Source organism: Rattus norvegicus, chromosome 10 (genome assembly GCF_021556685.1).
Source record: "Rattus norvegicus strain SHRSP/BbbUtx chromosome 10, alternate assembly SHRSP_T2T, whole genome shotgun sequence".
In the NCBI taxonomy this organism is placed as follows: Eukaryota; Metazoa; Chordata; class Mammalia; order Rodentia; family Muridae; genus Rattus; species Rattus norvegicus.
In genome coordinates this window covers 77,279,524-77,307,143 of record NC_141543.1, presented here as the reverse complement: position 1 = coordinate 77,307,143, position 27,620 = coordinate 77,279,524, and the positions used below count along the sequence as shown (strand labels likewise).

Below are 27,620 nucleotides of genomic sequence, written 5' to 3'. Positions count from 1 at the left end.
GCCATTCACATTCCTAAACACCACCCCCAAAAATTATTGATGGGGGATGAAGGTGCCTTTTAAGTTAGTCTTAAAAAACGACAAGACGGCTGATAAAACCATATTTGGTAAGAAGATGGCAGAAGAAGAGAGGGTGTATTGCCAAACGTGGACTCCTGGGGAGGAAGAGTGGGAGAGAGACATATGGAGCATGTTTTAAAACAAAACGCTGGACGAGAATCCTAGCGAGTGATAAACATGGTGGTCAGAAGAGGAATCGTTGGTATGCGTGCTGCAAAGCCGTCCCGGGCCAGAGCAGACATTGCAACATTCAAAGCCCAGACCAGCAATCCCTACTGTTCTTTCTGGAACGACATTCTTTCCCATTTAATGGGGGTGGGGGTGGGGGTGGGGTTGTGTATATAAACAGTCAAAGGCCGTAATTAGGAAGCCAGAATCATAGCTTCATACGACCAAGGAAACCCTGCATTGTAAGCATCCCCCTGCAGGACTGATCCAGCATCCATAACTCCTTGCTGGATGCCTAACAAGCATCAACACAGAATGAGTGAATGAACTGGCTGAGGGCAGGGAGTCTGAGTAGTGGGGGAAATGAAAGACTTTACAAATGATGGAACCGCCATGGCTGCGGGGACGGGGAGACCAAGGCTGGAAGGGGCAGGGTGCAGGGTGGGACGAGTTAAAGGAAAAGGCTCTCGGAAGAGGGCAAATAGAGAAAGGAAGTGAAAAGTCCTGCCGACCAATCTGCCCACACCACACCCCCTACCGGTATCCGCAGCCGGAGTTAATGGGCGGTTTGTGCGGTCCAGGCTGGCCCACCGGCCCGCGCCTCCTGAAGGCTTGAGATTACAGGTGTGTGCCGCCACGCTTGGCTTCAAAATTGCATTTCAAATGTTTTCTGTGTCTACCCAGGAATTTAGGCCTCTTTTTTCTGCCTGGTTGGTACATTTCTCATCCTAAATTCCGAAGCTTTGAGTTGAGCTTCCTGTGTATCGTGTTGGTTTGGTTGATGAGGGCACCGGCGTCTCAGTGCATCTCAATATTGCCAGGGCTGACCTCAGTCCAGGGCTCAACTCATCTCCCACAGCCGAAGGTATAAGCACTTGGCTCCACCTCTGGCCTGCAGTGTTAATTTGTGTTAAAACTGCAACTCTAATTTTAAAAAAGTCATAAAAGTTCTTAAAACACTATTTTCCATGTAAATGTTTAAAACAAGCTTCAGATGTTTTGGTCTCCACATATGTCAACTAAAGGAGTCCTTGGGGGAAAAAAGGTCACACACAGGGATGTGGCCTGAGTGCTTGTTGGAGTTTCAGATATTCACCTGCTGTTGATTACATGGCTTTCAAATAAAAATACCTTCACCCCATTTGTACCTCATGAATTCCTGTCTCAAATGTCAAGTGACTTCTGCCTCGTCTCCTGAGTCAGCTAAGCCACAGTGAGGTCATGCGGCCACGGGTCTACCGTGGTTTCATCTGTGAAGTTGAGGCCATGGATGTGTCCAGAGCTAAACAGCTTTGTCTTGTGAGAATTTAATGATTTCTCAAGTATACTTAAGGAACTGCAGCCAGTGGGCGTGCCTTCCAGCGGATGAAGAGACCACTGTCTACATTCTTTCGAAATAAGATATGGTCCAGTATTTTAAACCATGGCAACAGTTGATAAGAAAAACAGCAAAAAACGGTGATCGTTTCCATATGGAGAGAAAGCAGTGAGGCTGGGAACTGCCATTCTCCACGGTAGGCTGGGCAGAAGTGGCCAGGGCTTCCATTTTGCCCTTGTTGTATTTGTCAATCACTGTTGCCCTCGAGTTACTGTCACGTTTTATGCAGCTGTGGTTTCTGTGTCTCCCTTTGTTAGTCCCGCTGTTTTGTTTTGTTTTTCGAGACAGGGTTTCTCTGTATCCCTGGCTGTTCTGGAACTCCCAGCAATCCTCCTGCCTCTGCCTCTCTGCCTCTGTGGTAAAGGTGCCTCCACTGCCTTATGAGCTGACTGTGAGCCTCTGGACACAGAACCAACCTTATGAGCTGTCCTCTGAACTCCTCCTAATCCACAGTGTAGCCCAAGCATGCCCAGAGGTGTACACACACTCACACAAGCAGGCACATAAATCAATATAATTCAGGTCGGCCATAAAGCACATAAACTTCCTTCTGTAGCAGCTCAAAACCTAGTAGTCTTGCGGAGTGATGGTGGTGCACTCCTTCAATCCCAGCACTCAAGAGGCAGAGACTGGTAGATCTCTTAAGTTCTTAGTTTGAGGCTAGCCTGGTCTATAGACCATGTTCCTAAGACTACACAGAGAAACCCTATCTCAAAAAAACAAAAAAACAAAAAAAAAAAAAAAAAAAAACAACCAAAAAACCAAACAAAACAGTCATGGTGACACACATCTTTGATCCCAACGCACAGGAGGCAGAGGTAGGTGGATCTCTGTGTTTTCGTGGGCAGCATGGTCTACAAAGTGAGTTCCAGGACAGTCAGGGCTTCACAGAGAAACCCAGTCTCAATAAATATATAAACAAATAAAAAACAAACAAATAAATAAAGCCCCCCCAAGGCAAACAATTATCACATTTACCTGTTTACTAAAAGAAAAAAAAAAAGAAAAAGAAAAACCATCCAGGTACGGTAGCCAAGCCTTTAATCCCAACACTCAGGAGGCAGGGGCAGTTAGTCTCAGAGTTTGAGGTCAATCCGGTCCACAGAGAGAGTTCGAGGTCATCCAGGACTGCACAGTGAGGCCCTGCCTCACAATAAGTATTTCATTAACATGTGTGGGGCATGCGGATGCTATGGCACAAGTGTGGTCAGAGAAGCAGCTTCTCTTTTCTCTGGATCATGGAGGTCCAGGGATGAGTCTTAGATGCCAGGCTTGCCACCAGTGCCTTTACCTGATGAGCTGCGTCTCCAACACCTGGCTTTGGTGTTTGAGAAGAGGTCTCTCGGTGTGCATACCCTATCTGACCTGGAGCTTGGTGTGTGCTCAAGGCTGCTCATTGCTCCTGGTCACCTTAACTTCCTGTGCCAAGGACTGGGATTACAGCCATCTGTCACACAATCTACAGTTTTTTCTTTTGACCAGAACTCCAAACTGAACAGATCCCCCTGTCCCAGCCACTGAGTGAGGGCACAGCTGCACCTGGCCCAGTGTTCTTTTTTAAATGGCTATAAAGAGTATCTCACTGTCTTTGGAACCGATGGTCACAGTGTAGCATTTGACAACATCTCCCCCTTGTGGTTCAAAGCAATCATTTTTTTTTTTTTTTTTTTTTTGGTTCTTTTTTTCGGAGCTGGGGACCGAACCCAGGGCCTTGCGCTTCCTAGGTAAGCGCTCTACCACTGAGCTAAATCCCCAGCCCCCAAAGCAATCATTTTTAAAGGCAAATATATTGACAGAATTGTAATTCTCAGACCCAAGTTCGCTTTAGTGCTTAACACGTCAGAAGCTGAAGCTGAGGCTGGAGAGAGTCCCAGGCTATCCTGGGCTACAGAGGCCCTGTCTGAAAAGTGAAAACAATCAATCAAACAAACCACACTGGAGATGGCTCAGCATTGTACTGTAGAGGGTCAGAACTCACCTGCATCTCCATAGCATTTAACGTACCCTCTGGCCACCATGGGTAGCTTCATACATGCTCATGTGCACACATGCACACACATGTATATACACACACACAAATAAAAACAAATCTTTTTAAAAGCACACATGTACACTGAAAAGTCTATGTTGCTTTCATCTGAACCGTGGGAGCTTAGATCATGTTAAGTAACTCTTTTTCATTATAAATGGAAGATTAGAAACGTGGAGAGCGACAGATCATTTCCCTCTCCTTGGATTCTTACAGCCAAGTGTCTGCCGAGTTCCTTTAAACTGGACTCCAAGGTGCAGAGTCTACCCTGGAGGCTGAGTCAGGATCTTGAGCCCAACAGTTTGGGGTCCTATCTCAACAAAACGGTTCCTTACAGAAGGATTGCTTTTTTCTCTTACAAATAAAATACCAAATCCACGTTTCCCCTGAAAATATGCCACACTCTACTGGAAGTGTTTTCTCCGTGTCTGTGGACACATAAACTGGAATCAGCGTCCTAGTTGTTAACAGAATGAATTTGAAAGCAAGTATTTATATTTACGTATCTGGTCTGAGACAGGGTCTCATGTAGTCTTGTCCATCAACCTGTCCATCAGGTTGGCCTGATCCTCCTGCTTCTAATTCCAGAGTGCTGGGATCACAGGCAAGCACCACTGAGCACAGCTCAGTTTTGAAAATGTTTTAGTTCAAAGATCCTGGGGCTGGGGATTTAGCTCAGTGGTAGAGCGCTTGCCTAGGAAGCGCAAGGCCCTGGGTTCGGTCCCCAGCTCCAAAAAAAAAAAAAAAAAAAAAGATCCTATAAAGGGCTTTTCCTCTTGGCTTAGGGTCAAAGACTACCATAGCTGGCAACAACTTGTTCCAACAATGTAAAGCTGTCCAAAAAGTCTTCCTCCTCCATTCCGAACTTGGTGTACTGATGGATATAGGCTCTGGGGAGAGAGCAGAAAACGTCGATCAACTATTCCAGGCAGATGAGAAACTTAAGTAGTAAACAGGCCCGTCGGCTCTGAAAGCTCACAAAGCCCCTTAGGGTCCTTGTTATGTGTGGGTCGCTGGTTTACTCTGAGTCAGTAACTAACATTAGCGAACTTGAGTTGTCACTGAGACGCCTCTACTTTTAGTGTCCCAGAGGGCACAGGAAAGCAGCATGTTGGACTCTGTAGTCCGGCTGGCAGGCTCAGTACACCACAGGAGGTGACTACCTCCAGATTGACTCTGAAAAGAGCTCAGAAGTTTCGTTTAAGGTTTGAAGTTAGAAACGAAGCCAGCTCCCCCACCACTCCCCAGCTCCCAGAAGAAGAGCAAGGGCAGACACAAAATAAATTACATCACAGTAAGAGTCAGGGGAGCTTGGACCAAGCGAGGACTTGGGATCCGGGTGAGGAGGAGACAGACTGGGGAACCCAGCCCTGTTCGGTCATCTGGGGAATTTTATTTTGACACCACATAACTGCCCGAGTCTTCGGTGCTACTACTGAAGAGGACTAGAGTCTCCTCCATGCCCCAGGACCATTTTCCTGCCTCATCCCAGTGCTAGGGACACAACGCAGCCTCACAAACGCTGACCAAGTGCTCTACTCCCAAGCAACAGCCTGATCCCAAAGATCTTCTTTGGAAAACCACCTTACTATGAAAACTTGAATTTTGCTTAGAAACTGTTCAGAGGACCAGGTTCTATTCCCAGCATCTACACAGAGACTCCAAACCATCTGTAGCTCTAGTCCCAGGGAGTCCTCTGAACTAAGAGCTCTGGCAATTCCTATGATACAAGCAGGGAAAAAACCCATGCACATAAAATAAAACAAAAGGAAAGACAATAAAACAGACACAGGGCAGTTGCTGAGTGCCAGCCGAGCGTGTACTAGGTGGTCTGCATGGCTACCTCACTAGATCCTTGCTGCACGGGTGAGGAACAGAGGCCTTTAAGTCATGTCGAAGGCTCCACGGCCGCATGGGGGCGGCCCCACAAACACCTCATGCTTTATCCGGTTATGGTGGGGAAGTCCAGAGACCTATTCTTACTCACTTGGATGAGAACATATTCCACGCCTTGCCCACAACCATGTCCAGCGGCTTCACTAGGAGCTGGCTATTGCTGACCAGGGCTGCAGATTTCTCATACTTGTCAAAGGGTCGTGGGGTTTTCCAGACACTGAAAGCATCTGCAGGCTCCAACCACGAAGTGTAGAGAGCTGCGTCTCTAAAACCCCCTAGAGTGAAAACACCATACATATGAGCAAAGTCCTTTCTACACACGTGTGAAAACGTAACGAGGGCTGGCAAGATGGCTTAGTGAGTCCATGTGCTAGCTGCCAAGCCTGATGACATGAGTTCAATTCCTGTGTCCCACATGATGGAAGGAGGGAACTGACCCTCCTGTAAGTTGTCCTCTGATCTCTACATGTGTCCTGTAGTACATGCACTGTGGCAACATGCCACCACAAGTACTCACGCACGCATTTAAGAGCGAAAAAGCAAAACAGCTAGCAAGTCTGTGGAAGGATAGAAAGTGGGAATTAAAGAAAGAGAAGGCAGACTGGAAAGATAGCTCAGCAGGTAAGAGCACAGACTGCTCTTCCAGAGGTCCTGAGTTCAATTCCCAGCAACTATATGGTGGCTCACAGCCATTTGTAATGGGATTTGATGCCTCTTGTGGTGTGTCTGAAGAGAGCAACAGTGTACTTAAATAAAATAAATAAATAAACATGTCTCAATATATATATATATAATATATATAAAGAGGAGGGTCTGGCAAGATGACCCAGTGCTTAAGGATTTAAGAGCACAGACTGCTCTTCCAGAGGACCCAGGTTTCAATTCCCTGCACCCACAGAGGCATTCAGAACTGTCTATAACTCCAGTCCCAGGGGATCTGACATCCTCTTCAGGCATCTGAGGGCACCAGGCACGCATGTAATACAAAATACATGCAAAGAAACATAAAAAAAATAACTTGATGCTGGGCATGGTGCTCATACCTTTGATCCCAGCACTCGAGGCAGAGGTAGGGGGATCTCTTAGTTCCAGGACAGCCTGCTTTGCAGAGTGACAGCCAGGGTTATACAGAAACCTTGCCTTTAAAAAAAAATGCTGCAAAGATTGCCTGCAAAAAGCCAATTCAAATACAAACGCTAAAGTAGCAGTGAGGCGTGCTTGAGGCCTAAGGTCTCCGACCTCCCTTATCGCTTTCTCAGATGTGAACCTGATATCGGGAAATCAAGAACAGGATGATAAACCTGAGTGCAGTCAACGACGCCTCAACTCCCTGACGTAGCATTGTGTCAGCGGCTCAGACTGAGGTGACTCCTTGGTTTTCTGGGAGAAAACAATTTCAGAATGAGCCAGCAGGAGGCAGAGTCGGGCTTCATTCAACAACGTTTTTATATGGAACTTAAGGACAGAGATTCAGAGGCAGTCCTCAGGAGGAGAGTAAAGCCCTCCCCACCCTCACCCCCTGCCCCACAAGTGTAGAGTCATAGCGGAGTTGGACCCCATTGTCCTGTACAGCACTGTGGTGATTTTTGAACTTACTGTCTTCAAGGAGTTGCTAGGGGATTTTAATGAGGTCATAGGATGCTCCTGAAGGGTCCCAGACAGGACTGCAATGAGGAGGCAAACTCCAGACCCCAGGGATGCAGGAGGCTAGGCTGTCTTCACTGGGAACAAGGTGTTAATTTATGAGATTCTCAGAAAATGTCTGCAAGAGGAAAGAGGCCATGCCCAGAGTCCCACATTCAGGCTCAAGCCTGGGTCACTGTACGTTACATTCTTGCTTGAAGATACTTCTACATAAAACACTGTGTCTGCGCTGACACACACACACACACACACACACCATACACATACACATACACACACACACACCATACACACACACACACCATACACATACACACACCACACACCATACACATACACACACCACACACCATACACACACACCATACACACACACACCATACACACACACACCATACACATACACACACACACCACACACCATACACACACACACACACACACCATACACATACACACACCACACACCACACACACACACACCACACACCATACACACACACCATACACACACACACCATACACACACACAGACACATAGACACACACACACCACCCACACCACATACACACCCTCACTACACACACACACACACACACACACACCATACACACACACAGACACATAGACACACACACACCATACACATACACAGACACACATCCCCCCACATACCACACACACACACACACACACCATACACACACATAGACACATAGACACACACACACCACACACATACACAGACACACATCCCCCCACATACCACACACACACACCACACATACCACACACACCACAAAAAACAAACACACACACACAACACAACACACACATACCACACACACCACACACATACCACACACAGACACCACACACACCACATACATACCATACACACACACACACATGTACCACACACCCCCCACACCACACATACACACACACACACACCACACACACCAAACACATACCACACACACACACACACACCCCACACATACCATACACACACACACACCACATACAACACACACACCACACATACCATACACACACACACACCATACACACACACACACCATACACATACACACACCACACACCATACACATACACACACCACACACCATACACACACACCATACACACACACACCATACACACACACACCATACACATACACACACACACCACACACCATACACACACACACCATACACATACACACACCACACACCATACACACACACACCACACACCATACACACACACCATACACACACACACCATACACACACACAGACACATAGACACACACACACCACCCACACCACATACACACCCTCACTACACACACACACACACACACACACACCATACACACACACAGACACATAGACACACACACACCATACACATACACAGACACACATCCCCCCACATACCACACACACACACACACACACACCACACACACACATAGACACATAGACACACACACACCACACACATACACAGACACACATCCCCCCACATACCACACACACACACCACACATACCACACACACCACAAAAAACAAACACACACACACACACAACACAACACACACATACCACACACACCACACACATACCACACACAGACACCACACACACCACATACATACCATACACACACACACACATGTACCACACACCCCCCACACCACACATACACACACACACACACCACACACACCAAACACATACCACACACACACACACACACCCCACACATACCATACACACACACACACCACATACAACACACACACCACACATACCATACACACACACACACCATACACACACACACACCATACACATACACACACCACACACCATACACATACACACACCACACACCATACACACACACCATACACACACACACCATACACACACACACCATACACATACACACACACACCACACACCATACACACACACACCATACACATACACACACCACACACCATACACACACACACCACACACCATACACACACACCATACACACACACACCATACACACACACAGACACATAGACACACACACACCACCCACACCACATACACACCCTCACTACACACACACACACACACACACACACCATACACACACACAGACACATAGACACACACACACCATACACATACACAGACACACATCCCCCCACATACCACACACACACACACACACACACCACACACACACATAGACACATAGACACACACACGCCACACACATACACAGACACACATCCCCCCACATACCACACACACACACCACACATACCACACACACCACAAAAAACAAACACACACACACACACAACACAACACACACATACCACACACACCACACACATACCACACACAGACACCACACACACCACATACATACCATACACACACACACACATGTACCACACACCCCCCACACCACACATACACACACACACACACCACACACACCAAACACATACCACACACACACACACCCCCCACACATACCATACACACACACACACCACATACAACACACACACCACACATACCATACACACACACACACCACATACAACACACACACACAGATATATGTACTAAGCTTCTCTTCCTAAGGGGAGAGGATGTGGCTCAGTCTGATCTCACCTCATCCCCAGAGCCCAAGTCAAGAGCTGGCGTGGGCACTGAGGAGTGTAGACTGGGGCTTACTGGCCAGCCAAACCTAAGTCCCTCAGCAGTACCAGGTTAGTAAGAGACTCTGCCTCAAAAATGAGATGAGTCAGGGATGGTGGCACACACCTGTAACCCTAGCCCTTGAAAAGTAGAGGCAGGAAGATTGGGAGTTCAAAGCCAGCCACTGCTACATAGCAAGTTTGGTGATACATGACAGACTCTGTCTAAAACAGCAAAGAAACAAGATCCCAGGGTAGGCGATGCCTGGGGAAGGACATACACTGGCCTCAGGCCTCTATGGCACACACATGCACACATGCATGCACATACTCATGAACTACTGAATTCCAAAGTTAAGAACACTGGCTTGGCTGGAGAGATGGCTCAGTGGGTTTGGACTTGTGTGTTTACTTTGTGTTGTTTTTGGGGTGGACGTATGTGGGTTTTTTTGTTTTGTTTTTGTTTGTTTAGATTTTTGTTTTGTTTTGTTTTGGTTTGGTTTGGTTAGGTTTTTGGGGTTTTCCAGACAGGGTTTCCCTGTGTAGTCCTGGCTGTCCTGGAACTCACTCTGTAGACCAGACTGTCCTCAAACTCACAGAGATCCTCCTGCCTCTGTCCCCCGATCTGGATTAGAGTGGTTTAATGCTCAGCTAAAAGCTACTGAATCTGTACTGTGTGTGGAGCTTGGCTAGCTCTGTGCAGTCAGTCCCTCCGCTCACCTTTGCATGGCTTCCAGGACCAAACTCAGGTTTGCCAGGTGTGAAATAAGTGCTTCTCCCAACGCACCACCTCGGCAGTCCCAGGTGTTGTTTTTAGAACACGCACACGCTCCAAAATATATGCCTCAATTTCCCCCTGAACTTATGCTTACCCACGTCAGCACTGTGCACTTCTCTCCCTCGGAGGATGACCAAGTTAGCGAGAGAAGTGTTAAAGTGAGGTTCCTTGTGGGCAGATGCCTTGCCAATCGGTGGAAGGCCGGACAGAGGAGGCCGCACCTGCCAGTCGATACCTAGCACAGAGGAAAAGTAAGAGAGCTTAGAAAGGGCACTGAACAACACGAGAAGGGTACAGACGTTTCTGGTCGGATGTGGAAGCATACACCTATGTCCCAGCACTTGTCAAGTAAATGCAGGAGAATCAGTGGTCAGGGCTTCAGGGCCCTTGGACAACCCAGCTGTACTGAGACAGTTTGTTTGCCTACTTTATTTTTTGAGTCAGGTTTTTTTTTTTAGTTTTTTTGTTTTTGGGGTTTTTGTTTGTTTGTTTGTTTGTTTGTTTTTTGCTCTGTAGCCTGGAACTCAAAATGTAGCAGACTGGCCTGAGACTTTTGTTTTGTTTGGCCTCTGAAGTGCCAGGGTTGTAGAGGTCAGGAGCTAGCCACCAAGTCTACTTGTTCGTTGTTGTTTTCTTTCTTTTTTCCCTCTTTCTTTCTTTCTCTCTCTCTTTCTCTTTCTTTCTTTCTTTTCTTCCTTCCTTCCTTCTTTTCTCCCTCCCCCCCTCCCTTTCTTTCTTTCTTTTCTCTTTTTTCCTAAGGGGGTCTTGCTATGTAGCCCTAGGGTCACCTCAATTTCACAATCCCCCTGCCTCAAAGTGCTGGGATTACAGGCATGCAGGAACATGCTCGGCTTTGAAGTATTCAATGACACTGTAACCTCCATGTCTGTCCTGGGCTCTGCCTGCCTCTCTCTCTTTCTATCTCTCCTTCTCCCTGGGGTCTATCTATTCAGTAGCCATGGCTATCCCGGAACTTGCTATGTAGACCAGACTGGCCTTGAACTCAGAGATCTGCCTGCCTCCCCCTCCTGAGTGCTGGGATTCGAGGTGTGTGCTATCAATCTGGTGATTTTATGCTCTTGCTTCAATCATTCATTCCCCATGGTTCTGTTGCTGGGATATGTGGGATACATGATGAAGGTGAAGGTGACAAAAATGGGGCCAATCTTCACACAGAGCAATCTGATAACATATGAACTATCATAAAACTAGATCCTTCACCATAAATGTGTTTACCCATATCCTTATCATATATTCAAAAACTAAAAACATTCAGGGCTGACTACATGGCTCAGTGGTAGTGCACTAGCCTAATATATGTGAAACTAAAAAAAAAATTCAATCCCTGTACTACAAAAATTGCTTAAATTCTATAACTAACTATAAAAAAGACCATCGATATCCTACAGTTAGTTCTGTATGGGAAAGTGACTGAACAAACTGCTCTTTATTGACCTGACAGAGCTCGGTGCAGAGTGCCTCAGCCTCTTTGAAGAACACCTTGCTCCATGAGCTATTAGCAGGTATTGCTAGAAAAACAAGGACTGCCCCCTTCCCCCCAAAAAATGGAAAGCATTATTTTAAGATGTAGTTTCGGGGGATGGAAAGAAGGCTCAGCAGTTAAGAGTACTGACTGCGGGGTTGGGGATTTAGCTCAGTGGTAGAGCACTTGCCTAGCAAGCGCAAGGCCCTGAGTTTGGTCCCCATCTCCGAAAAAAAGAAAAAAGAAAAAAAAAAAAAAAAAGAGAGTACTGACTGCTCTTCCAGAGGTCCTGAGTTCAATTCCCAGCAATCACATGGTGACTCACAACCATCTGTAATAGGATCTGATGCCCTCTTCTGGTGTGTCTGAAGACAGTGACAGTGCACTCGTATACATAAAATAAATAAGTAGATTTTTTTCTTAAAAAAAGATGTAGACTCTACTTTGGCACTGCCATCCGTCCAGCAGAGGGAGGGAGTCGACCTGTTATTTTATATTTTCCTATAATACCTACTACTAGAGAACATCCAGTGATTTCTAGTTAAAGGCAAAGAACCACACACACACCAGTGTACTGTCCTAACATAGGAAAGCCAGCAGCAAACATGAAGATAGCATCAGTAAAACTCCTGAGCACACAGAACAGTGGAAACTCTGCTCACCCATTGGCAAATCCTGAGAGCAAGATAGACTTTTCTAACAGCAGAGGGAACAGGGAGATTTCTGCTCTGAAAAAGCTAAACCAGCAAGGCCAGCCCCAGTGACTGCAGGCCCCGCTGGGCAGGGAGCTTTGTGGGAAACTGTGTCACTGTGTGGATGCTTTACCTACTCCTGGCTCTAAGAAGGCCAGTTCTGGGACAGTGATTTGAACCCAGGGACTTGTGGCTGCTTTGTAAATGGTCCACCCCAACCTACAGCCCGAGCCCTCATGAGAAGGTGCCACCTTCTTCCACCTGAAAGCCTTGAGACTCCTCTCTGTTCCTCTTGTAAGGATTCTCATCAACATAGTGGACACGCTACAAAGGCAGGGAAGTTTGGGACTGCCCTGGAACTCGCTCTATGGCCTCAAACTCAGAGACCCTCCTGTCTCTGCCTTCCAAGTGCTGAGATTAAAGGAGAGTGCCACCGCCACTTGGCTATGGTGCTCACTTACAGCCTTGTAATCCTAAGGAGGAGCAGGAATTCGAGACCAGACATAACAAGTTTGAGGCTGTATTACATGAGACCATGTCTCAAGTGTAAGAACCAGAATACAGATCCCAGCACTCATATAAAAGCTAGGTAAGTATGGTGGGCTTCCAGGATGCCAGCACTGGGGAGACAGAGACAAGAGGTCCCTGGGCAAGCTGGCTACTATAGCAGAACTGAGTTGTGGGTTCAGCATGAGATCCTCTCTCAATAAATAAAGTGGAGAAAGACTGCGGAGGATACCCGATGTCAACCACATGAACTGGCAACTGCATGCAGGGACACACATGCACACATATCCTCCCCCGCCTATGTGAATACATACACATATGCACACCACACATACATACACATGCAGAAATATTTTAAAAAATAAAACTAAAAAAAAAAAGGTGAGGAAAAGGAGGAAGGAAAGTGGTAATAGTTAAAGCTGGGAATAGAATAAAAATCTGAGCCAAACATTCAGAAGTAAGGAAATACATTTCAGAAGGAACAACTGAAAACATGGAAGGTGGTGGTTGTACCTGAATGACAGGGAGTGAGGGCCAGCACTGCCGTGTTCTCTGTACTAACATGTGCCACACCACTGCTCTGCCCACTACACTGCTGACTTACAACGTGCCCTCAGTGTGATGCCAGGGATCAAATCCAGGGCCTCTCACATGCAGAGGCTGCTGGAGGCTGGAGAGGTGGCTCACTGGCTGCTCTTCCACAGGCCCAGGGTCTGTTCCCAGCATCCATATGGTGACTAACAACTGTCTGTAACTCTGGTCCCAAGACAAACGCTTGGTCTCCACAGTACCAAGCATGCATGTAGTACACAGACATACATGTGGGCAAAACACCCATACACAGAAAATAAAGAAAACATTTTCAAAATCGTGTACACTACCACTGGGCTACAGACCTAGTCCTTAAGTGATTTTTTTTTTTTTTGGTTCTTTTTTTCGGAGCTGGGGACCGAACCCAGGGCCTTGTGCTTCCTAGGCAAGCGCTCTACCACTGAGCTAAATCTCCAACCCCCCCTTAAGTGATTTTTTAAAATTCATTTTTTAATATTTATTTATTTATTTTTGTATACATGAATACACTGTAGCTGTCTGCAGATTCACCAGAAGAGGGCATCAGATCCCATTACAGATGGTTGTGAGCCACCATGTGGTTGCTGGGAATTGAAATCAGGACCTCGGGAAGAGCAGTCAGTGCTCTTAACCACCGAGCCATCTCTCCAGCCCAAGTGAATTTTAACTACCTGATTATTTGATTTATAAAAAATTGACAGGGGTTGGGGATTTGGCTCAGTGGTAGAGCGCTTACCTAGGAAGCACAAGGTCCTGGGTTCGGTCCCCAGTCCCGGAAAAAAAAAAAAAATTGACAAGTCAGTGGTGGCTCGTGCCTTTATTTCCAGCACTTAGGAGGCAGAGGCAGGGGGATCTCTGTGAGTTTGAGGCCAGCCTGGTCTACACAGTGAGTTTTAGGACAGCCAGGGCCACACAGAGAAACCCTCTCTTGAAAAGAAAATCGATTTATTTATTTGCATGTGGTGTGTGTCCATGTATACAGACATGTTCTCCTGTGTACCACAGTACATGTGTGGAAGTAGGGGACAGTGTACAGGAGTTGGCTTTCCTTCCACCTTGTGGGTCTGAGGGATCAAACTCAGGCCATCGGCTTGGACACAGCACCTTTACCCACAGAGTCATCTCACTGGTGCATGGTTTATTTTTTTCTGAGGCAGGGTCTAATGTACCCTAGGCTGACCTGAAACTTGCCATGTTCTAGGTCAGGCTCTATTGCTGGTCTTCCTGCTTCTATATCTGCAATGTTGGGGTCACAGACATGCATGCACTCTCACCCTTGGTTTTTTGGGGGCTTAGGGCTCAACATAGGGCCTTACATAGGTTAGGTAAGCTAAATACTTGATTTTTTAAAAACTACATTCATACTTTACGTTGAAAAATTAAATAAAGATTTGAAATAACATGGCACTTGTCTAAAATGTCCTTTCCAGATGAAACTGTAAAGCCATCAAGAAGCCCTTAGCAATATCCTGGGGAGTTTCTGTAGGAGGCTCCTAGGCCAGAAGAAAAGGCCTTTATTTCAACCAGCCTGAACCGGTTTATACCCAGGGCTCCAGGACAGGCGCTTCTCTGGTATGTGGGTTGTCTATTTTTAAAATATCCCTTTACCTTCTTCCATTTTTGCCCTGGAAATAAGCATCTGTCTTAAATGCTTGAGGAGGCCAGCCCAGGTAAACGTGCTGTACGCCAGAGACTCCGCAGACATCTGAGGAATGTTACGGACACCCAGCATCTTAAATTCAGGGTGAGGAACTAAATGCTCCATTAAGTCTCCTGTAAGGAAAAAAAAATAATGCAATGTGAACTCAATTGACTTCACCCACAATGGTGCCATTGACTTTTAAACAACTGTGACTTAGTAAAGTTTAGAGTCAAACGTGTTTTCTCCATACTAGAATTGCTTAAACATTAAAATAGTGATTCTTTAGACACAGTGTGCACTACAGACTACATTTTTGCTTCATTTCATTCATTTTGTATTTATGATTTTTAACACAGGGCCTTACTGTGTAGCTCTGGCAGACCTGGAATTCCTTTTGTATACCAAGCTGTTCTTGAACTCACAGAGATCCATCTACCTGTGCTTTCAGAATGCTGGAATTAAAGCATGCACCATCAAGCCTAGATCTTCACTTTGTTTTAGCATGGCTAAGAGAGCATACTTATGATGGGCATGGCGTCTCATGCTTGAGCAGTCAGAGGCAAGAAGAGACTGCCCACAGGTTCCAGGTCAACTCAAGGGATTACATAGTAAGACCCTGTCCCAAAAAAGAAACAGATGTCCAGGCACAGTAGTGCACACCTTTAATCACAGCACTTGGGATGTAGAGGCAGGCAGATTTCTGTGAGTTCAAGGCCAGCCTTGTCCAGAACGAGTTCCAGGACAGCCAGAGCTACCATAATGAGACCCTGTCTCAGAAGAAGATAGAAGGGAGGAGGGGAGAAAAACAGACAAAAACAAAATAAAACCATACATTTTGCCAAAGGAATTATCAGTAGAAATATGGGTGACTAATTTACTAAACTCCAGGAAAACCAATTACAAAAGATAATTAAGATACCTTTCTTTAATTCTTTAGTCACTAAATGACCCTTAGTAAGTGTTCCAGATCTTCTACTTATCTTGCTAAATGACAACTAAACCGTTTGTAGACAGAAACATAGGTCTACGGTAGAGAGCCACCAGACAAACATTCGTGGCATGAGGCAGGCCTGGTCCCACAATTCCAGAAACTGAGGTAGAGAACAAGAGGATCTTGTTAGCCTAGGAGTTCAAGACCAACCTAGGCAACAGAGCAAGACCCAGAATAAAATAAATATGTAAAAAGCCAGAAGCGAGGACAGGTTGTAGCAACCTGTAATTCAGCCTCTAGGGGTCATCTCCACCTCAGGGACTTAGGTGCTCAGTCACGCTCGCTATTAAATCATGTCCTAGGCTGATCTGCCATCCTCTTGCTCTGATTCGACCTAGCAATTCGAGGACCTAACTGAGACCCTTCTCTACTGATTTCTTCCTTCGAAGACCGTCTGTCTTCCTCTTTCTAGGAATCTTGGACCACCCTACTCCTCACCTTTCCTATTAGAGCACAACTATAGGACACAATACCACAAGGCAGCCTGGAGTCTCTGAGTTTTCTGTCTTTTCTTCTCTTTTTCGTGTTCTTGTGGCTATCCCCATCTTCCCTCTCTTTCCATTACTGAAGAGCAGCAAGGAAACATTATCCAAAGCAAAATGACAGTGTAGGTCAGAGAATTCTCTGTCGAGAGTGGCAGCAGGTCACATGACTGACAGCAAACATTCTCCTGAGTTTTCAATCCTTAAACACTCCAGTCTAATTAGAAGCCCACACCATCACCCACCACCTCTACCACCTCCTCTCTTTCCTCCAACTCCTCCTCCTCTTCAAAGACTTACTTTATGTGCATGGATGTTCTGCCTGCATGTACGTATGTGCACCGTGTGCGTGCCTGGGACCCCGAGGTCAGAGGAGGGAGTCAGATCTCCATGACCTGGAGTTGCTTGTTAATCACTAGAGGAGCCAAGACTGTCCTCTGCAAGAACAAGTGCTCTTAACCACGAAGCCATCTTTCCAGCCCCACCCCATCCACTCTATCTACCTTTTATCTTTGGTTGTGGTTCAGTGGTTATCACTGCTTAGAGTGTGTAAGACCCCAGCCTCTGTCCCCAACAGTACAAAACACATGCACTTTCTACCCAGTGAATGTTCTATCAAGTGCTTGCCATTTGCTGTGCGCTGATTTAGGTCCTAGGAGAACATTGGCTCCATGAGTGGCGTAGTCAGGGAGGAGCATTTAGATCCCCACATAGATGCTTCTGAGAAATGTCGTAACTTCTTGAGCCTTTGGGTAAGACAGTTCAGGAATGAAGGCAGGGTTTGGGTTATATTTCTTGGATGTATCTTCAGGCAGAGGGGAGGAGACAATGAGAAATGACTTTGGGGCTTTCAGAGCATATGGTTTTTCTACAAATAACAGAGGGGTCAAGTACCGAGTGGATTTCTGCAGTAGTGAAACGAGCTGTCCTCAGAGTGCGTAGGCTGGAACACGCTCCCCAGCTGGTGGGCAAGAACTCGATTTAAATCTCGGAAGGAGATCTGCTTGATGTTCATCCGTTTGGCGCAGATCTTATGGACAACGTCATTCTCATGAATGAGAAGGGCATCTGAAGACCGGTACAAGTGAGAGAGAGTCAAGATGGAGTTGTAGTTCTGAACAATAACCTGGAGAGAAAAAGGATCAAAGACAGGAAGAGAGGCTGAAATCGCGTCTTCAATCTCAGCACTCGGGAGGCAGAGGCCGGTGATCTCTGTGAGTTTGGGAATAGCCTGTACTACAGAGTGAGTTCCAGGACAGTCAGGGTTACACAGACAAACCCAGTCTCAAACAAACAAACAAACAAACAAACAAACAAACAAAAAAAAACCAAAAAACCAACAACAAGAAAGAAAAAAAAAAGAATAAGATCAATGAATTAAAAAATGACTTTGTGTCTCTGTGTCTCTCAGGAGCCCATTTCTGGGTTGGTCCTTCTAATACTGCAAAGGGACCTTGCATTAGGGTCAATGGCATTGTGGCTAGTCTTCAAATGATCTTAATTTCTATTTATTGAGGAGAAATTTATAGGCATACTAATTTCCTGTTGATCTTCCTAATGGGAAAACCAAATGTAGGAAATGATTCAGGAAAGAAGTATGGTAGCAGTAACTTTGTTTTTAGATTTAGACTGTTTAGCCCTGGCCAGCCCAGAACTTCCTGTGTAGGCAGAGATTAACCTGCCTGTCTCTGCCTCTGCCTCCAGAGTGCTGGGATGCAAGGCTGTGCCACCACGATCCGCCTTACTGCTTCCTTTACCGTATTACATTCCTCACCTTACGGAGGCGATTATTTCTGTTCCCATTTTACCCAGAGGAAAGCAATGAATAGAGAAACTAAATAACCTCAGTGACGGAGCTGGAGAGTGACAGAGCCAGGGCTTGAAGCCAGGCAGGATGACTTGAGAATCTTTTTGGTTTTTTGGGTTTTTTTTTTTTTTTTTTTTTGCATTTAAAGACATGTGCCACCATGACAGGCTTAATTTTTTGTTTGTTTTATTTTGTTTTTAAAGACGCCTCAGCCACGCAGTGGGCAGACAGATCTTGAGGTGGAGGCGAGCCCAGACTGCATAAGTAAGACTGTCTCAAGAAACCTAAAACCAAAATGAAACAAGAGATTTAAAAAACAAAGGATACGGCTGGGGATTTAGCTCAGTGGTAGAGCGCTTGCCTAGGAAGCGCAAGGCCCTGGGTTCGGTCCCCAGCTCCGAAAAAAAGAACCAAAAAACAAAACAAACAAACAAACAAACAAACAAACAAAGGATACTTCACATGTGCGGGAAATGCAACCAAAATTAAATCAACTGTTCACGTAAATCTCTCAGTCAGTCCTGAAGCTGGACCTCGGCATTCTCAAGGAGTGTGATCTCTTTGTTCATATTTACTTCACAAACACAGACTAGAGGGGCTAGAGAGAGAGTTCAGTGGTTAAAGCACTAGATTCTCTTCCAGAGGACCAGGGTTTGATTCCAGCACCCACGTGACAGCTCACAGCTGTCTAACTCCAGTCCCAGGGGAATCTGACACCACCCGATGCATAGACATACACTCAGACATACATAAACACAAACATAAAATAAATAAAATTTAAAAAGAAAAATAAATAAACACTAAAAGGAAAGAACATATACTGTGATCTAATTACCCCCTAGTGAGTTTATCAAGGAGAAATAGCATGTGATCATGCCAGATTCCTATTTCTGGCTAAATTGATAGAAGAGAGAGAGCAAAGAACATACAACATAAGACTTTTGTTCAGGGGCCGCAGAGATGCTCGCTCAGTGGTTAAGAACATTTGTTGTCTTCCAGAAGGCCTGGGTCTGGTTCCCAGAACTTACATGATGACCCACAACCTTATGACTGTAGTATCAGAAATTTGCCCTCGGGGGCTGGAGAGATGGCTCAGTGGTTAAGAGCGCTGACTGCTCTTCCAGAGGTCCTGAGTTCAATTCCCAGCAACCACATGGTGGCTCACAACCATCTGGAATGGGATCTGATGCCCTCTTCTGGTGTGTCTGAAACAGCTATATTGTATTCATATACAATAAATAAAAATTTAAAAAAAAAAAAGAAATCTGCCCTCTTCTAGCTCACTCGGGCACTAGGCATGTATATTGGGTGGTTTTGTGTCAATCTGACACAAGCTGGAGTTATCACAGAGAAAGGAGCCTCAGTTGAGGAAATGCCTCCATGAGACCCAGCTGTAAGTCATTTCCTCAACTAGTGATCAAGGAGGCAGGACCCAGCCCATTGTGGGTGGTGCCGTCCCTGGGCTGGTGGTCTTGTGTTCTATAAGAGAGCAAGCTGAGCAAGCCAGGGGAAGCAAGCCCATAAGTAACATCCCTCCATGGCCTCTGCATCAGCTCCTGCTTCCTGCTCTGCTTGAGTTCCAGTCCTGACTTCCTTTGGTGATGAACAGCAATGTGGAAGTGTAAGCTGAATAAACCCTTTCCTCCCCAACTTGCTTCTTGGTCATGGTGTTTGTGCAGGAATAGGAACCCTGACTAAGACAGCATATGTGTGCACATACAATAGAAACCCTGACTAAGACAGCATATGTGTGCACATACATACAAGCAAGCAAAACACTCATATAATAAACGCAACTTTTAATTAACATGTTCATACCTCGCCCGTTCCGTAAGGCCATATAATCTGGTTCATTTTCAAGGAACTGGAGTACTGATCTTGTAGCTTCTGTGTAATGAAGGCTCCCAGTCCTGATCCTGTTCCCCCAGCCATGCTCATTATGATGAAAAATCCACTCAAAGAGTCACATTTCTCCACTTCTGTTTGGATTAAGTTCATTATAGATTCTTCATGCTTCGGTCCATGCACGGAGTAACTATGCCATGGCAAAAGGAACAAATACAGCGCCCGTCAGTTTACCCTGAGGGAGATGGTACAGAGGAAGGGTGTTTAGGAGACAGCCCTTTCCAAAGCTAAGGCAGCGGGTAGGTATCTTGTACAGCTGAGGTACCCTGATGACAGCATTTAATAGACAAAGGTGAATAGTATGGCTAGAAGAATACATTTACAGGATTTAGGAAGCTCCTTTTAACTGAGCACAATGGGATTATTTTATTTGTTATTATTTTATTATTACATCGCATGTATGGTGGGTGTGTGTCAATGTAGGCCATTGTGCATGTGTCGTGGCCAGAAGACAAGTCCTAGGGACTGAACTCAGGTCCTTGGGCTTTGATTGCCTTTATCTGCTGAATCATCTCGTTGGCCTCATATTTTGTGGGAGTGGCCCAGGAACTCACTGTCCTGCCTCAGCCTCCCAAGTGCTGGGATTACCTAGCTGCCTTCTTGAAATCCTATGGCTCAGCAAAACTTGGGAACTGCTGGGCAGGAGCTCTGTTGCTGGGACCCTCAGCCCCTATGTTTATATACTTTGGATTTTGAGACAGGAGCTTGCTAAAATGCCCAGGCTGACTTTGAACTTGCTCTATAGCTCAGGCAGACACTGAATCAGAGATCTTCTTTCGGAGTAGCTGGGACTATAGGCTTGCATCGGGCCTGACACATTATAAATTTTATTTATTTATTTAATTGCATATTTTTGCGGGAGGGCATGCATGTGCCATGGCACCTGTATGGCTGTCAGAAAATAATTTGGGGAGTCAGTTCCCTCTTTCTACTATGTGGGTTTTGGGAACTGAACTAAGTTCTTCAAGTTGGAGGGGATGCCTTTACCCCCTGAACCATCTCACTAACCCAAATTGTTTTTTAAATTTATTTATCTTTGGTTTGTCAAGACAGGGTCTTTTTGCATAGATGTCCTGGCTATCCTGGAGCTCACTCTATAGACCAGGCTGTCCTTGAACTCACAGAGATCTATCTGCCTCTACCTCCAAAGTGCCGGGATTAAGGCATGTACTATACTGCCCAGCTCCAGATTCTTAATTTTATTTTAGTTTTGGTTTGAGACAAGATTTGACTAGGTAGCCTGAGTGGCCTATGTGGTGGCCTGAATAAGAATGGACCGCAGAGGTCCATATATTTGAATTAGTTCAGGAAGTAGAACCACTTGTGAAGGATTAGAAGGTGTGGCCTCATTGGAAGTAGTTGTGACTTTTTTTTTTTTAAAGAAGCATTTATTTATTTTATGTACATGAATACACTGTCGCTGTCTTTAGACACACCAGAAGAGGGCATCAGATCTCATTACAGATGGTTGTGAGCCACCATGTGGTTGCTGGGAATTGAACTCAGGACCTCTGGAAGAGCAGTCAGTGCTCTTAACCGCTGAGCCATCTCTCCAGCTCAGTAGTTGTGACCTTGTGGAGGGAAGTGCATCACTGGGGGTGGCTTTGACACTTTAAAAGCCCAAGTGAGGCCCAGTGTCTCTCTTCCTGCCGCCTGTGGATCCGGATGTAGAACTCTCAGCTCTCTCTCCAGCACCATGTCTGCCTGCACATCCCAACGCTCCCCTCCATGAGAATAATGGACTAAACCTCTGAAACTGTAAGCAAAGCCCAGTTAAATGCTTTATGTTATAGGAGTTGCTTTGGTCATGGTGCCTCTTCACAGCAATACAACAATGAAAAAGATAGCCTGGAACTTACTATGAAGACCAGGCTGGGCTGAGTTCACAGAGATCGGCCTGCTCTGTCTCCTGAGTGCTGGAATGAAAGGCCTGGGCCACCGCACCTGACTCTAAATTCTAAGTTTTAACATAAGGCTTCCAGGATTTTGAGCTTGCTGCATCCACTGTGCAGTGATCATAGTGTGAGTGCCTAACTGTATTGCTGTGACTTCACTAAAAATCAAGTGGTAGTGTTACAGGATATTTGATCATACTGTGTACTCCAAGATCGTGTTATTTACTGAAAAATCATATGGCTGAGCCCTTAGTGTGCACTGTTAATCCCTCAGGATGGGACAGAGAGGCCCTTAGTGCCCATCTTTCATCTCAAACAACGAAGGTAAAGTTAGTTTGTAGAAGGAAGCACCCATATTTGAAAGTGATGCCTAATTGAGTGGCAGACAAAGTGATGAATCAGAGAAAGATCTGACAGGATACACCTAACTCTCACGAGAATCGAGAGGAAAGTAAGCTACTTGAGGGGCAGTGCCGGGGGTGGGGTGGGGCGGTGGGGTGGGGCGAGGTGGAGGGCAGTCTTACTGGGACAGTTATAGAGAGACAGGTTGCAGAGAGAGAACAAGTTATATGTAGATGAAGACAAATGAACCAGAGAATGAGAAGGAGCCAGAAGATTAGAACAGATTGCCAAAGTTAGTGTGAGGCCAAGCAGAACAATTCAGTCAGAGGCCGAGAAGCCAGACTGAATCAGTCAATTTGGAGAGGAGTTTGAACCAGAACAACTGAGTTGAACCAGTCAGAGTTCAGAAAGAACTAGAAAGAGTGAGCTTATTCAGCAGTAAGTCTCAGAGGCTGAAAACATTCTAGGTCTACATTAGATTGTAAAGAGGCTGGAAGCTTCCAGGTCTAGGCCTAGGCTAGCAGATGGGGGCAGTGAGCCTCGGAGAGCAGAGTTACATCAGGAGAATGAAAGGTATGGTTACAGAGTTGTTCTTACCCATATGCCCAGTTGTTCCCAGATCCTTGTTTCTGACAAAAGCTTGTGTGCTGACCGTATTTCCATCGGCCAGACTGGGCAGCTTTTGATAGTGTTTGATTGATAACTTTAGGTTCCATGTCAATAAGAACAGCCCGGGCAACTGGAACTAGAGAGAGGGTAAAATTACATATTTTATGTGGGAACCACAGAGTGTAAACTTCTAAGTCACTGAACAGTATTGCCAGCCCTACATTCGGTTTTTTTGGTTTTTCTTTTGTTTGTTTGTTTAATTCAGGGGTTGGAGGTAGAGTAGTGTCATAGCCTGCTGAGGCCTTCAAACCCCAGCATAGGGTAAGGGGGAGACAAGCAAAGCCTTCCCTATTGAGGTGGAAGGGGTGGGGTTTAAATACTTGTTGAAGATACTGATGTCCAGTGAGGGAGGACTCTTAACCATACCTACCTCCATTTTCTTCCTCTCTGAAAAATCTTTCTTTGCAGGATGCTTGATATGCCTCGTTTTCTCTCTTGGAACAGAGTCCCTGGGAGCAGTGTGAGTCTCTAAATAAAGTATCAAACACTTCGAAGCCAATCTGGTTGCCACATTGCCCCAACTGTACTGTCACTATCGACATGCCAAGCCACAAACGAGGCCTAGCCTAAAACACAAGGGGGTGGGTCACCTGTAAAGGAAAAAGACACAGGTATAAGAAACCACCACATTGCTTACAAGGGCAAACAACGTGCCACGTACTCATACTCCAGCAGTAAGCGGTGGTAGGACAGCCCGGTGGCTAAAGCACTTGCTCCTCTTGCAGAAGACCCGGGATGTGTCTCAGCACCTACACTGCCGCCTGAAACTTTAGCTCCAGGGGATCCAGTTACCCTCTTATGGCCTTCCCAGGCACTGCATGCATATTGTGTACATACAGTCATGCAGGTATTCTCATACAACATAAAATGACATTTTTAGAAAATTTTATATATGTGACTACACTGTAGCTGTCTTCAGACACACCAGAAGAGGGCAGCAGATCCCATTACAGATGGTTGCGTGTCACCATGTGGTTGCTGGGAATTGAATTCAGGACCTCTGGGAGAGCAGTCAGTGCTCTGAACCACTGAGCCATCTCTCCAGCCCTATTGCCTTCGTTTTAAAAGTACATAATTAATCTTTTTTTTTTCCTTGTTTTTGAGACAGGGCCTCACTGTGTGGCTCTGGCTGTCCTGGAACCCACTATATAGATCAGGCTGACCTCAAACTCACAGAGATCACCTTGCCTCTGCCTCCTGAGTGCTGTGAAATTTATCCCTATGTTATGTGCACGTATGTCTGTCGACTACATGCATCAGTGCCCTCGGGGGCCAGAAGAGGGTGTCACAACATATCATCTGGGACCACTATCACAATTGCCTTGTAGATGCCTGGGACTGAACCTGGATCTCTGCAAGAGCAGCAAACTCTCTTAACTGCTGAGCCCTCTCCAGCCTGATTTTACTGTCTTGACATTATACTGTTCAAAGACTTTCCAAGAGATCTGTTTTTCTTCCCCTCGTGTGTGTGTGTGTGTGTGTGTGTGTGTGTGTGTGTGTGTGTGTGTGTATGATTACTAAGTGTTTCCTAGAATGTATTGGTGAGGTCAACAGGCTGACAAGTAAAACCAAAGGACACGAAGGTTGTAACAAGGGAGTTACAACATATTTCTCTGTAAATGGAGCTCATGGCCTTGTTCAAGAGAGAAAACTGCAAGCTTACATCTGGAAACAGTATATGGTAAGAAATCATATACTCTTAGGCCATAAGCATGGCTCATTACCACCTTAACGTTCTTATTTGAAATAGCCCTATAGAAAGAAACGTTCCTATATAGTCAACTTTCACAGAAAATTTTATTAATCATATATACATATGTGTAGTCCTTGCTTTCTACCAGGTCTGAGGATGGGCCTCTCTTTTGTTGTTTGCAGCTGTGTATCAGGCTAGCTAGCCCATGATTCTATGGGATCTCCTGTCCCCACCCTCCATCTCTCCATTGGAGTACTGGGATTACTCCACCCATCTGGTTAGCACACATCTGGTTTAACATGGATTCTGGAAATTCATACTCAGATTCTCATGCTTGTATAGTGAGTAATTTGCCCCTGAGCCATCTTCCCCAGTTCTCTGAGCTGGAATCCTGATTCTCGGATGGTGAGACCTCAACTAAATTTTGGAATAAAGCATCCTTTTCCTGATCTCCCCATGTTCCTCAGTCTTTCCTGTCTCTATCTAAGAATCTAGTCATTAAAAGAAATTTCCTCACTCTATAACTTGGGGGATTTAGTATTTACTGTCCCCAAATTCATTCACACACAATTCAATAGTTCCCAAAATATGATTCACATTCACTGTTTTTCCAACTATGCTTTTAAAAGAACACAAACAAACCACAACAAAAGCATTGGTGGTGGGGGCTGTGTAATCATGAGGAGCAGAGTTTAGCTGCCAGCACCCAGGTAACAAGCCAGGTGTCCTGTGCAGGCCTGTAGTTACAGATGCAAGTCCAATCCTTCTGTCTAGAAGGATCACTGTGGGTGGCTTCCAGCTTGGTTGAGAAAACTCAGCCCCAAGTTGAGAGAGAGAGAGAGAGAGGGAGAGGGAGAGGGAGAGGGAGAGGGAGAGGGAGAGGGAGAGGGAGAGGGAGAGGGAGAGGGAGAGGGAGAGGGAGAGAGACTGTGCCTCAAAGTGATAACTGGATGCCCTCATCTCCTGTGCATTTGCATAAGTGATCACATTCACACACACATGTGCATATACACTCACACACATAAATTATCTAAAGGAAATATAGTGATGAAGAAATTCTTTGTATACATTTCACACTACATGGACACCAGAAGTTAGCTCAATAGAACAGTCAATAACATTAATTTTCTGTCTTCCAAAAATATGACTTATTTATTCTTCTCTCACCAACCATCTTCTGGCCTGGTAAGCACAATTAAAATCAGTAAGGCCGGTTGTGGTGGCTACACCTTTAATCCCAGCACTTGAGAGACAGAGGTAGGCAGATCTCTGAGTTTGAGGACACAGTTAGTTCTAGGACAGCCAGGGCCACACAGAGAAATCTTGTCTCAGAAAACCAAAAACCAAACAAACTAACAAGTTGGATCTAGGCATAGCGCGGAAGTCTTTCATCCTAGCACTTGGGAGGCAGAGGCAGAGCGATCTCTGTGAGTTTGCATCTACACTGTGAATTTTACAACAGCCAGAGTTACCTAGTAAGACAATGTCTCCATAAGAAAAGAAGGAAAAACAAAGTTGGAACTTAGAGAAAGACCAGATAAAGTATGGAAGTAAAGCTTTATTATTTTTAAACAACAAAAGAGAACTGTTTGTTTTGAGACAGGGTCTCCCTAAGTAGCCCAGTCAGGCCTGAAACTAATTAGTCTGGGCTGACTTCAAATACATAATCCTTCTGCCTCAGCCTCTCCGATAACAGGGACTATAAAAATAGAGTATTTTTGACGAATGCTTCACATCAAGTCTCGATAGCCCCGGAAATGAGCAGAGCCTTGCGAACCAGACTTTCAACTTAACGTCTAAGCCTGCATCGTAGGTAATACTATTCTCATTTTACGGTTAAGGAAATTGAGTTACCGAAGGGTTATGTAACTTTTCCAAGCCACCAAATTAGCAAATAGCAAAGCCAAGTGTCTTTCTTTGCCTTTCTTCCCTATCAGCTCCCAGTTAACCCCACACTCACTGACAGCTCTGCGACCGGCAGTTTCAGTTCGGTTCAAACTTCAGGAGACCAACCCTCTTACTATGCGCATGCTCACTTTCAATACTTTAAAAAAAAATTACCTAGCACAAATAAATGCGCTTGCTCCTTATGCGAAGAGCTCTGCTGAGGGTTAGTCTTTTTTCAACCCCCGTTTCCCTTCTTCTATTTAGAAAGGCTAACCACGCGTGTTCAATTTCAATTTATCAACTTCAGATATGGTACGCATGCTCCACATCCGGCAAACGCCTTAGACAAGTAACGCGCATGCTGTTACTTTCCT

The 27,620-nt window shown here is 45.6% G+C and overlaps 1 protein-coding gene and 1 long non-coding RNA gene across 24 annotated transcripts; one reads left to right on the top strand and one right to left on the bottom strand.

Moving 5' to 3' along the window:
• On the top strand, window positions 1-4,355 carry LOC148003025 (uncharacterized). The gene is made up of 2 exons (XR_015631901.1): window positions 1-3,250; window positions 3,372-4,355. It is a non-coding gene; the product is annotated as an uncharacterized LOC148003025 (long non-coding RNA).
• Tubd1 (tubulin, delta 1) lies at window positions 2,631-27,597 on the bottom strand. Of its 23 annotated transcripts, NM_001105826.4 has the most exon segments (11): window positions 2,631-3,258; window positions 3,379-4,525; window positions 5,623-5,806; window positions 10,776-10,916; window positions 15,542-15,706; window positions 16,577-16,666; window positions 17,943-18,174; window positions 20,674-20,890; window positions 23,595-23,742; window positions 24,037-24,256; window positions 27,320-27,557. In NM_001105826.4, coding segments are annotated over 9 exon segments (1,452 nt in total). In that variant the 5' UTR covers window positions 24,209-24,256; window positions 27,320-27,557; the 3' UTR covers window positions 2,631-3,258; window positions 3,379-4,422.
• Window positions 27,598-27,620: the final 23 nt, after the last annotated feature.

Bases quoted from the DNA above. Each gene is read 5' to 3' on its own strand.
- Tubd1 (XM_087570630.1), bottom strand. From the start codon at position 24,208: ATGTCGATAGTGACAGTACAGTTGGGGCAATGTGGCAACCAGATTGGC. The intron at 16,667-17,942 runs GTACTTGACCCC...TCTCTACCTCAG, and splicing joins CTACTGCAGAAATCCACTCG to TTTCTGGAATTGTGGGACCA. The intron at 15,707-16,576 runs GTTTAGTTGTCA...TTTTCCTTACAG, and splicing joins TATGTTTCTGTCTACAAACG to GAGACTTAATGGAGCATTTA.